Source organism: Ranitomeya variabilis, chromosome 3 (assembly GCF_051348905.1).
Source record: "Ranitomeya variabilis isolate aRanVar5 chromosome 3, aRanVar5.hap1, whole genome shotgun sequence".
NCBI classification, from domain to species: domain Eukaryota; kingdom Metazoa; phylum Chordata; class Amphibia; order Anura; family Dendrobatidae; genus Ranitomeya; species Ranitomeya variabilis.
Window position 1 is genome coordinate 657,898,369 of NC_135234.1, and position 13,307 is coordinate 657,911,675.

General features: G+C 45.0%; 1 protein-coding gene across 2 annotated transcripts in view; it reads left to right on the forward strand.

The window, feature by feature from the left end:
* The window catches only part of HIGD1C (HIG1 hypoxia inducible domain family member 1C), a 48,875-nt gene that overhangs the window by 21,589 nt on the left and 13,979 nt on the right, over nucleotides 1-13,307 (forward strand). For both annotated transcript variants that reach the window (XM_077297817.1, XM_077297818.1), the window contains exon 3: nucleotides 9,703-9,837. In XM_077297817.1, coding sequence (XP_077153932.1) covers nucleotides 9,703-9,837 — 135 coding nt within the window. The remainder of the gene's footprint in view (nucleotides 1-9,702; nucleotides 9,838-13,307) is intronic.

Genomic DNA, 13,307 nt, shown 5'->3' on the forward strand with positions numbered 1-13,307 from the left:
TGGCCACCCCTTTAAAGGGAACCTGTCACCACGTTTTTGGAAGATGGGATAAAAATAGCGTTAAATAGGGGCAGAGGTGGGCGTTACATTAGTGTGTGTGTTATGCGTTTATTACCCACCTAAGTTGCCGAAATAACTTTGCAAAGTCTCCGTTTTCGCCTGTCAATCAGGCTGGTCAGGTCGCATGGGCGTTGTCTTCCCCCAGATTTGGCGTAGTTTTCCGTTGGTGGCGTAGTGGTGTGCGCATGCCCAAAGTCCGGAATCCTCTTCCAGGGGATTTAAAATAGCGCGGTGTTCGTTATTGCATTGGTGATCGGTGGGCGCGGCCATCTTCCTTTGGCCGCGCGTGCGCAGAAGCGGCGCTCTGCTGGCCGCGGCTTCAGGAAAATGGCCGCCGCGATATCCATCTGCGCACGCGCGGCATCCCGCGGCCATTTTCCTGAAGCCGCGGCCAGCAGAGCGCCGCTTCTGCGCACGCGCGGCCAAAGGAAGATGGCCGCGCCCACCGATCACCAATGCAATAACGAACACCGCGCTATTTTAAATCCCCTGGAAGAGGATTCCGGACTTTGGGCATGCGCACACCACTACGCCACCAACGGAAAACTACGCCAAATCTGGGTGAAGACACCACGCCCATGTGACCTGACCAGCCTGATTGACAGGCGAAAACGGAGACTTTGCAAAGTTATTTCGGCAACTTAGGTGGGTAATAAACGCATAACACACACACTAATGTAACGCCCACCTCTGCCCCTATTTAACGCTATTTTTATCCCATCTTCCAAAAACATGGTGACAGGTTCCCTTTAAACGTGCTGAGGCAGTCCAGCAACTTATGAATGCACTACAGCTTCCCACCCAGTCAGGCATCTTAAAGGTAAAGGCACATAGCAAAGGCACTGATGGACGGACAAAGGGTAAGCACTGGCAGACCAGGCTGCCAAGAAAGCAGCAAGCACTCCTGTAGCCTCTCAAGTACATCACCTAGACACCCCACCATCTCCACTTGTGTTGAAAGACATCTTAGCCCGGTTACAAGAACAGGCAAGTAAGGAGGAGAGAAATAGGTGGCAAAAGATAGGGGCTTGCTCTGATACCGTTACCGGACTATGGGGGAGGGGTGAAAAGGTCTGCCTACCACAGGTACTGTACCCAATGATGGCACAGGTTCTGCACGGGAATGTGCACCACTCGAAGACGGCCATGTGTGACACCCTACAGAAACAATGGATTGCCCCCGAGTTTTCCACCTGCGCAGAAAGGCAGGTACAGAGCTGCATGATATGTGCCACACATAATCAGGGTAGGACAGTGAAAACCCCATCCAAACACACTCCCCGGCCCCTTTACCCATTCCAGAGACTGCAGATTGATTAAATTCAGTTACCCAGGGTAGGGACGTATGAGTATGTGTTGGTCTGCATTGATTTATTTTCAGGTTGGCCAGAAGCCTACCCAGTTGCCAAAGCTACGGCTAAGACAACGGCGAAGAAACTGATGGCTGAGATCATATGCAGGTATGGAGTTCCTGAAGTCATTGAAAGCGACCGGAGTTCCCATTTTACTGGAGAGATCATGTCAGAGGTAATGGCAGCACTGGGGGTAAGTCAAGCATTGCATACTCCATCCGCAGAGCAGTGGAAAAGTGGAGAGACTAAATGGAACTCTTAAGCTTAAAATCCAGAAGGCAATGGCAGAGACTGGTAAACCATGGACAGAATGCCTTCCTCTGGCTTTGTTTTCAGTAAGATATACCCCAAACAGGAAGACAGGACTGTCACCGTATGAGATTCTGTTTGGCAGGAGCCCCAATCTTGAATGTTTCTTTCCACAACAGTTGTAGCTCAAGTACCAGGACTTGACTAGCTATGTGCAGGCCTTACATGGACACCTTGCCAAAGTGCATTTAACTGTCTTCAGTTCTCTTCCAGACCCAGACAAGGTTCCTGGACACCATCCCTTTGTGCCAGGAGACCTGGTGTATGTGAAAAAGTTTGTGCGTAGAGATTGTCTCCAGCCGAGATTTGAAGGACTTCACACGGTGATCCTGGTCACCCCCACTGCAGTAAAACTTGAAGGAAAGAGCACCTGGATCCACGCTTCACACTGTAAAAGAGACCGAACCAGTGTTTAGTCACAGTAGTGACTGAAGGGAAATGTTGCTGTTGTTTTTGATCCTGGAACTGAGGGCTATCCTCGCCCCTACCTCTTTGGTCCCTATTGTAAAAATAAGAATTCTGGTTCCATTATTCTCTGGGTAAACCTGACAGCCCCGGCAAATATCTGGCGATTTGATTTTTGTGATGTAGTCAAGTGCCCCGAGACTGAACGGGTTGTAGAGGGGATCATCCAGTTTTATATGTGTGTTACCAGAAATGACAACAATAACCGTTATTATTGGTCAGATGCTGCCTGGAATACAGGAGATGATTGGGGATATAAATCTAGTGAAGCCATGTTCCCAAGGATGGGACGGGTAGGAGTCTCCGTGAGAAAATGCATCTAACAGCCCTTCTGCAACCACTTAGGGGCTGTAAATGGGGTAAAAGTTGTCACCCCCTCCTCCTGAATCTTGAAAGCCCCCAATCTGCTGATCTGCAGACGTTTGTACTGGGAAAATATTATAATTATGTATTTAATAGTGGATACCATGGGAATTTAGGCCATATACAGCTCCAGGATATTAGTTTCAGACCAACCAAGGCCCCTGTTACCAGTACACCTAAAACAGGCCCAGGTGAGCGTTTGCAAAATATAGTCAATGAAGTGATACCCATTCCAGGTCTCAGTTGGCAAGAGGTTTTCTCCATAGAAACACAAACAGCCCCAAGGAAAAACCTATGGTTAGAATGGGTGAGATACAATGTAAAAGTCCAGAACATCTCTGTAGGATGTATTGCTTGTGCTGCTGCGAATACACACCTATACACACATGGACTGCTTTTCCCTGATGACAACATCACTGCCTGTGTCATGAATCTGTTGAAAGGTTTGAAGTCCACTGATTGCCCAGATTATGTCCCACTAATTTATAAGGAACCTAGACTAAAGGTCCCAGGAGAAGTAACCGTATTAGCTGACAATTACACCTGCTATAATTCCCACAACACCACAGGTACACCAGTAGGGATCTTCGAGACAGGTTTCTGCAAAGAGAACAGTTCTCTAGATACTGATTTGCTAATTAAACATACACAATATATGTACACCAAAGATACCTGATGAACCTACCAGAAAGAGGAGAAGTCTCGATCAGCTCCACATGAGTTGTGAAGAAGATCCACTAGTATATATTGATGCCATTGGAGTGCCAAGGGGGGTGCCTGACCAGTTTAAAGCCCAGAACCAGATTTATGCCGGCTTTGCTTCTATAATCCCATAGGTGCAGATTAATAAAAATGTTGAATGGATCAATTATATATATTACAGTGAACAAAGATTTGTCAATTATAGCTGTGATGCCTTCCAGGGTATAGTTGAGGATTTGGGCCCTAACACTTGTATGACCCGTGCTGCAACCCGACCTAAGAGAATTACACTGAATCCTGTCCAGACAAGATCACATGCAGTGATATAAGAAGCTGACACAGGATTGTGGTTGGTGGATAGTGGGGACATTAACTTTTAGGAGTAGGCTGACAGTAATCCTTTTGGGAAGGAGCTGTAGACCAGCATGTCATGTCGCCCCCACCACCAGAGAACCAACCACATCAGGTAGGGTAAGACAGATACAGGAGTATTATCCCTGGAGGCCCTCTGACTAGCTAGCTACGCAAAAAACATTTGGCTGACCCTGAGAACCAACCTTTCTCATTTTACAGACGAATAATGACAATATGATAGATGTATAAGTGCACCTAGGCAGGCCTAGGTAGTTAGTGAGCACAAAAACAGGTGACGTGCTAGGACGCAAATTAAGATCTTCTACAGATGTGACAAAGGAGAGAGTGTAGAGCTATACGTTGGACGGTTACAGCTGAAATAGGAAGACATGGAGTACAGTCCCATAAACCCACTTGATGTTAGAGTATTGGTAAATACATTCATTGACGGTACGAAATATAGACAGCCAGACCTGAATGGCGAAATGTAGATCCAAAAGACCTGAAGGTTTCTAAAGAAGTTGAACAAATTAGGACAATAAGACGACGTGTCATGTATGCTGGAGCAGACACATCTTTCTTCTCCAGTTGGTTAGGTGGGATCAAGGGATTCCTTCAATAAGTTTGTTTAGTACTGATTGCTCTCCTTATAATTGAATCGATAATCCTCTGTTGTGTTATTCCCTTGTATAAAAAGGTTATTGCCAAAGCAACTCCGACTGGCACCTTCCTCAATCAAGAAGTAGACCCACCAGAGTACAATGGTACTGATCCAGGGAAGATCCCGAAGTATATTCCTCTTAAGAGAATAGACAAAATCCCCCATTCTCAGATGATGCTAGGAGATCTAGTTTAGGGACAGTGGGAGAACTCCATGTGAGGTTAGTGAAGGGTTCAGCTGCCTGGAGGCCTCTCGCTAGGGGAGAGTTTCTGAGGTGTCTGGATGAAGAAATCCACCTCCCCTTTTCCCATCACATGGACAGTCTCGAAGGATCTTTCTTTAAGGGAAAAACTTAGTGTTTAGGGGGGATTGTCAAGGTGAAAATATATTTCTTATATACCTTTTATACTTTTATAAATCTTTATACACTTTTTGTACTGCTATACTTTTATACTGTGAAACAATAAGTTTTTCCTATCTGTTAGTTAATGATTTAAAATGGCTGCCAGGCAGTTTCGTTTCTGGTTTGTGTCTGGAGGGATGAATCATTTCTTTGGAAACGAAACTAAAAGAATGATAAGAAGAGGAGGAATTCACCAGGAGACGTTCGACGAATCAGAGACTGAGCACTAGATGTATGCTGCTTAAACCCCACCCATTGCATTCCCTTTTTAGTACTATGTATTGAAGAATAAAGCACAGTTGCTGCTCAGCTCCTCACTGAGGTGATCGCAAGAGCATCAGCAAAGATTGAATCAGCTACGTGTCTGAATCATTTCTTTTTCCGGTACCAGAAGTTCTGCGCTCACATTACAATTTGGAATGACTGGTGAATGAGGATTAATTGTCGTTATTACGACCCCGACAGGATTACATACGGAGGATGCCATGCGCAAAATACGCTGACACACCCTGCCTACGGATGACATACGGATCACTATTTTGGGGACTTTTCTGCGTATTACGGCCGTAAAAAACGGACCGTATTTACATACGCTGAGTGTGACGCCGACCTTTAGTGGACCAAATCTGCAGAGCAGCCATGTGGTCAAGTCTAAACACCTTCAATAAAAGATTGCACTCTATCGTGCTAAAGCATGTCAATGTGAAATATATGAAATATTAATAGCAATACGGCTTTTGAATATCAGTGACAGCAGACTAAGCCTGATGGAAGAAGTAGTCTCTGACAGACAGTCTTACCGGCGGTAGCGTTACCGCCAATGTGAACTACCGCATCGGTGTTTCCCACGCTGTCACACAGATGACAGCTTGGGAAACACCATAGGAAGCTGGAAAAATGCAAATAAAACCTCGGCAAATCTGCAAACATTCTTATACCTGTGTTTTTGCTGTGGATTTGACTGACTCAGTTGAAGTCAATGGGTGAAAAACGCTGCAGAAACGCACAAAGAATTGACAAGCTGCAGAAAAAAAGCACTGCAAATACGCACGGATAATTACTGCTCATCTACACAACACTTCAGGATTGTCATTGACTTGCATACATCCCATAGCGTTTTTGTCCCATTTCCACACGGAAAAAAAAAACGCCGCAAAAAGGCATCAAAAACGCACTGTGTGCACATAGCCTTAATCAACTACAGATTGGTGCTTTTTTTCAGACTGATTTCTTGGTGCAGTTTTTCATTAGGTGTGACTCATGTCAGTAGCTTGCACTATTTGCAATAGAGATGTGTTGTTTTCATACTTACACGTTTTGATTTTTTTTAAATTATTGTTGTTTGTTGTTTTTTTATTTGTAAATCTAAAAGTAATAGGCTTGTGGCATCTTCCATCGTGTTCTAGGGCACAATATTCCTGTTCAGCATTGCATCTACAGCGGATCAGATCAGTCGTGTGGCTTTGCTTTGGATACATAGCTTCTTACTGAGAATTGAGTAGATAATCTGAATATGAAACGTATAATTGTCCTCTGATTATAGTCTTTGAATCCAGCCTTTCAACTTCACCATTGTTAATATACACTGGACAGATTTTCTCATCTTTCCTACTTAGAAAAAGATAATAATGGACAAATCTAATTACCACTGAGCACAGCCGGCCTGTAAAATGGCAGTGCCATCGGTTATATGAATTAATCTAATCATGTCCAACAAGGTTTATCCTGATCGTTTTGAAATGAATGACGATGACATCTGCACTCATCTGATTATCTCATTTTAAGGTCTAACCTGATTTATGGGCTTGTAGTATCAATAGATGAGCAGTTGGCAGACACTGTTGGTGCCATCATACCAGGGTACGATCAGGCTATTTAACTGATTCAAATGATTGTACCTGAGCATTTTATGTTCTTTGATTCTCACCCTCCATGATTGAAATTCATTTTTTCCAGTCTTATACCCTTTTGCACTACCGCATTTCACATGATGAAGCTGGTGTCCAATGTGGTCAGCGCCATTTTAGACAGTCAGGTCAAAAAGTTTAGGATTCCCAAACGGCTGTATTTTGCCAATGCCTGACCGTCCTTACGATTCCTGATGTGTATCACCTCATTAGTGTCAATTACTAGCGATGAACGTACGTGCCGGTGTGAGGGTGATCTCTTAAAGTGAGATCTATATGATTGCTTGTACCTGACCAAATATAAGCGGAGTGCTAGCTTTGAGGCCCAGAATGTATCAAATTCACAAAGACGATACACACAGCCTCTCTGTGATGGCTTATTCACAACTGGTTTATTCTGAACAAAGGAACATACTAAAAACACAGGAAATGGGGGAGGTCGCACAACTTCAGAATAGTTAGTGTCACTCTGGTTCATTCCAAGCTTCATTTCCAAATATGGGGTATTCAGTTTCTTTGTCCAATATTCAGTAACGTCTTCACATTCCAGAAGTTCCTTCCAGTGTGCTGCTGATCAGGAAATAGACTCCATTTTGCTACACAATATCTGAACTGACTTATATAAGGTTTAATAATTGATTTCATTAGACATTTTCTCCTTCACACCGGAATAAGACGTTAATCGAGCTTACCCGTGTGCTAATTGTGTGTCTTCGGCGTGCTCGAAAAATCCGTTTGAGTTTGCGCAGCTGCATGTCTTGGCTGTTCGACAGCCACAAGACATTCAGGGATTGTCTGTTTGTTAGACAGTCCCTGCATGTGTTGCAGCTGTCAAACAGCCGAGACATGCAGCTGCGGGGCTCGTACATATTATTCAAGCACGCCCAACTTACTTGGTTATCTCACAAGCATGCTCGGATTACACCTCATCTGACCACGTTCGCTCATCACTATCAATTACACATGGGTCCAAAAACATACAAAAGCAAACAAGTCTCCAGATCCTCACCCCACCCACCCATATCCATAAGAATTCATATTGAAAAGTTTCCTTTTAATTGTTCACGTATGTGCGACTTATCTTAGCCTTTCTGAACCAGGGTTGTCAGGTGCTGCTATTAGCTTTACTATGACAAGGTTTTGACAGACCTACTAAAGAGTACATGAGGACACTGTTCTGCAGATATACTGTATGTCGTGGCGACAGGGCAGTTGGATGATTAAATGTACTGAAATAGCCCGGTTATCTGCCCGATAAGTGTGACTAAAATATGGCACGTATCCAGTCCGCATGTGACTACCAGAGACCGGCTCGTGGTGTCTGACGTCCTCTATCTGAAGAGATTGAGAACAGACCAAACTAAATGGAAAATCTGGTATTTTGCTCTTTGCACAAATGCAGGGGAAGTTTTGTCACATAAAGTAACGAACGGTCCAAATAAAAATAATTGTCCTTTTTGTAAACCATTTTACAGATGAATATATAAGCCAAAACAGTAAAAACACTGATCAGTGAAGTGAACAATCTATTATTAATAAATATTAATAGTAATAAAGGCCCCTGTTAAGGAGTGGGATATATGAATCCGCAAGCAAAAATTCAAGTTACTTGACACTTCAGTTAATTGTTCAGAATAAACTGTCGCATGTGTACATGAGGAATAACACCATTTCTGTCATTATTGCATTGGTTTCCCCATTTTCACCAGTTTTACCCTCTGCGGGCTCTATCTCTAATTTCTATTAGTCCCTGAGCTAGTGATTGTAGATTATCGGCGGTCTGCTACACACAGCAGCAGCACACAGATATAGATGGATTCCTGCTCTTCTTTTCTCTGCAGCACTCAAGACAGAAGCAGTAGTGAAGACATTATACATGACTACTGAGCAGTGTAGTTGTGAATCCAGCACTGAAGTGGAATACATTTATTACAAGCTGCAGTATGATCTCTCCATGCCTCATCCCCTCTCCATAGTTTAATAGGAGCTATAACCTGTTGCTTTTCTCACAAACAAATGGCATTGTGGGTTATAAAAAAGCTAGCAATAGAGAATGTAGAGCTAGTTAAGTTAAGCTTGATGAACTTGTGTTTTTTTTCAACCTACCTATATACCATAACTATGTAGCAAATTATATTTTTGTATGCAATTTCTTTAGAAAGAAAAAATCTGTTCAAAATGCCCTTGAAAATAAATGTGCAAGAAGCAATGTATTTAATGATGCAATATTAATATTAGTAATATATAATTTTATTTCTAAGTCATTGTTGATACATTTGTACAAGCTCTGACCCCATACCTCCAACTTCACTTCCTCACCTCTTGATAGTACATTTCCAAATTTCTTATTGTAAAAACATTTTTGATAATCATCAAAACTGTGCAATAGTTACTGTAATGTGAAAAATACAATAGAATGTGTGAGTTATTCAGAACATACCTTCACTAGAACACTTTCTGTAAAACATAGAACGTTTTATACACTGAATTCTTTACTTTGACTGTAATAAAACCCGATGGCTCATGTTTACTGCTTCAGTAGCATGCATACATACATGTATATACGTTTAAAGGTCAGGATCCTAAGCTTTGTTTCATTCTTTTTCCTTTACTTTTGCACCTGTAAGGCTCAGGTCAAATTCGATCCAGTGCTATCAGATGTAAATGGAAACTGAGGGACCCCTGTTATTATTGTGGGGTCTGTCTAGTTTCCATTTGGTGTTAATTTTAGAACAGAGAGCAGTAGGCACAACTTTTTCTTCAGTTGTAAAAAAATAAATAAAAAAAGAAAGCCAACAATTACTGGCCCCCGGACTGGTTCCATTTTCATCACTTAGTAAATGGGTCCATTTTGGACCAAACAGGTTGTCTCTGACTACAATCTGATAGAGCCCTGACATGGATCCAGTATCGCATTGTGCTTTCCAGGGTAAGCTGAAGCCACGGATGTGAGTAGACGACGATCGGGTCACTGATACCAACTATGATTCTGATGCATTCAATGTGTCTTCGTTTCTTTGTGGCTGACGACACGCTTGTTTATGAGGATATGTCTACAGAGGAATCTGGTCTCTCACAATTTAATGCACCCACACAATATGAATGTTGTTTCCCCTTTCCTTGTAGGGATGGCCGGTTTCTTGGCAGTGGTGGCTTATGGGCTTTACAGAATCCGCAGTCGTGGGGACCAGAAGATGTCGGTACATCTCATTCACATGAGAGTTGGTGCCCAAGGATTCATTGTCGGTGCTATGACCTTTGGTAGGCAAACATTAAATTGACTAAACTTTTTTAATGTTCTCAGTTAACTTTTATTATGCAAGGTTGAAATTGAAAGGTGTTTGGAGACCCTATTCAACATCACTGTGTAGAGAAGCGGATGTCTGTATTACAGGATCACCAGAACGATCTGTCATACTGCTGAATTAAGTGGGTAGACAAGGCTGATCGACGTTTGTTATAGCTTGGTTAGACAGACAGCGTTTACTATACGCATGGAACAGTTAGCAATAACTGGCGCTGTGCGCATAGACCGCCATCGTTCTATGAAAAACAGACCTTGTTTACACAGGATGATGTGCTGCAGAGAATAGCTAGCAGTCTGTGTGTGTGTGTGTGTGTATGTATATATACATGCATAAATGCATGCATACATGCATGCATGCATGCATACATACATACATACATACATACATACATACAGTACAGACCAAGAGTTTGGACACACCTTCTCATTTAAAGATTTTCTCTGATCGCCCATGACGGCACCACGGAGAGAGGGGATCCGCCCACCAAGGACAGGAAACCTACAGATAAAAAGACGGTACCACTCTCCTGCATCAGTTGGTTTCCTGTCCTTGATGGGAGACCTACGGACTTACCAGATCGACGTTGGAATTCCGGGGCCAACCAGTCCGACTCAGGCAGCTGGGGTCCCTCTGCCTCGGCTAGGGTGGTGACCCGAAGCGCCACCGCTGGGGGCTAGTGGGCCTCTAGGGTGTGCGGGGGAGGTGACAAGGAGTTCGCGGTCACCTCCCCAGGTAAGATGCAGCAGCGGCAACATCCAGGGGGGTCCCTCTGTGGTTGCGGGAGGTGCGGCGCGGCCCTCCCCAAACAAGCGTCAGTCTGCACACTGCACCGCCATCGGGCGTGCAGAGCCGCGCGGTAGGGTCTGCATAGGACCGGGGGTGCCGGTCAGCAGCGACATATCTGCACTCCGGGGCCATCTTGAAAACTGGCGCATGCCCGGGATTACGCTGGTCTCGCGAGGTGGCGGCGCTTCCGCGCAGGCGCCGGCGGGGTTGCCACTCGGGCGCATAGACATCTGCGCAGGCGCCGCAAATGCTCGACTGCGCAGGCGCCGGCGTTCGGCGCTCCTCGACGTCGGCCGGGCGCTACTGCGCAGGCGCCGCAAGAAGCTCGACTGCGCAGGCGCCGGCGTTCGGCGCTCCTCGCCGTCGGCCGGACGCTACTGCGCAGGCGCAAAAAAAAAAAAAAAAAAAAAAGGCAGAGCGGCGGGAAGCTTTAAATGAGTCAAGTTGCATCCTCCCAGTGGCTCTGCAAATATATCGGCAAGAGCCACTAGTCGCCGCAACACCAGCGCAGTAAGCGTTATTAGGGCAGCGACCGCAGACCAGCAGCAGTATGAGCGACCCGGCATCACCCGTGCCAGAATCTCCTCCACCTATAGCATCGCCGCAGCAGCAGCAAAAGAGGCGACAGCAGAAAGGACACCAGCAAAGAACGCCAAAGGTCCCAGTACAGTAAGGATTCCAGTACGGCGTCGGGGAAAAAGCCAGAGGCAGAGAATCCCCAACCGGTATTTATGGGTCCTGGAGGTGGTAAGTTGATCTTCGTGAAAGTTAGAGACAGTAAGATTATTATTTGTCTCTTTTAGGGGAGGAAAAGCGCATGTAAAACGAAGCATAAAATCTGTGCCATCTGTAGTGAGGATCTTCCACCCACCTGGGAGAAGAGGCTATGTAACACTTGCATACAACATACAGTATCCGAGAGCCTGCCCGGGTTTGCAACTGATCTAAAAAACCTGATTAAAGAGCAAGTGGAAGACACCTTTAGATCCCTAAAAAGGGGAAAAAAACGGAGAAGGACCAGACACAGGTCCCCGTCTCCAGTCTCAAAATCTGACAGCGATAGTGCGAGTTCAGTATCCTCCAACTCTTCCTCCTCATCTTCTTCATCCGCTTCTTCCTCAGGGGGGCACAACTGTTTTCCACTAGAGGACACCGATGGCCTCATAAAGGCAGTGAGGAGTACTATGGGGCTAATAGACTCCCACCCTAAAAAATCGGTACAAGACATCATGTTTGGGGGCCTAGAACAAAAAAAGAGAAGAGCTTTTCCACTTAACGACGCAATTGCAGCTTTAATTAAAAAAGAATGGAAAAAACCCATGAAAAAGACTCTTAACTCCAAAAAGGAAATACCCCTTCGAGGATGAATCCTGCTCCTTTTGGGAGAGAGCCCCCAAATTAGATGTAGCAATAGCTAAAGCGTCCAAAAAATTCGCCCTTCCGTTTGAAGACATGGGGGTCCTAAAAGACTCTATGGACAAAAAAGCGGATGCCTTCCTCAAAGGCTCTTGGGAGGCAGCGGGAGGAGGTCTGAAACCTGCAGTAGCAGCTGCATGTACATCTCGCTCCCTAATGATCTGGTTGAGTCAGCTAGAGGGTCAATTAAAGGGCAAAACTTCCCGAGACTCGATATTGAATACTTTACCAGTAATGAGGGGGGCTGCGGCTTTCCTGGCTGACGCCTCGGCCGACTCCATCAGACTAGCCGCCAGATCAGCAGCATTTGCTAATGCAGCCAGGCGCGCCCTCTGGCTTAAAAACTGGCCAGGCGACCTGCAGACAAAAACAAAACTGTGTACCATCCCCTGCGAAGGAGAATTCTTGTTCGGTTCTACCTTAGACGACATCTTGGAAAAAGCAGGGGACAAGAAAAAGTCCTTTCCCTCTCTGGGTCTCCCCTCTTACCGGAAGCCCTTTCGGAACAAGAGGTTTTTCCGTAAGAACCCGGGGAAAAGCCAGGGAAAATGGGAGGATAAGAGGACCAAAAATAAGGGGTTTATCTTCAACAAAAACCCCAGTGATAACAAGAAACCTCCACAATGAAGATTCGCCCCAGGTGGGAGGGAGATTATCTCTCTTTCTCCCAGCCTGGAAGAGAATTACCTCCAGTCAATGGATACTGAACATCATAGAATCGGGACTGAGGTTAACATTCAAAAGATGCCCCCGCCCCTCTTTTACGATGACATCTACAAGATCTTCGGCAGAAGAGCAGTTGGCACTAGAGAAAGAGGTCATTGGGTTAGTAAAAAAGGGGGTACTCCTGGAGGTTCCCCCTCAAGAAAGAGGGCAAGGGTACTATTCCCCTTTATTTCTGAGGAAAAAACCGGACGGTTCCTTCAGGACCATTATAAATCTGAAGAACCTAAACGATTACCTAGAGGTTCAAGCGTTCAAAATGGAAACAATAAAATCATCCATCAAGATGCTGTTTCCTCAATGCTTCATGGTGGTCCTAGACCTAAAGGACGCATATTATCATGTCCCAATACACAAGGACCACCAGAAATTCCTCAGGATGGCGGTTCACATCAGGGGAGTCCTAAGTCACTTCCAGTTCTCAGCCCTACCATTTGGTCTAGCCATAGCCCCGAGAGTTTTCACAAAACTGATCGCGGAGGTAATGGCTCACCTCAG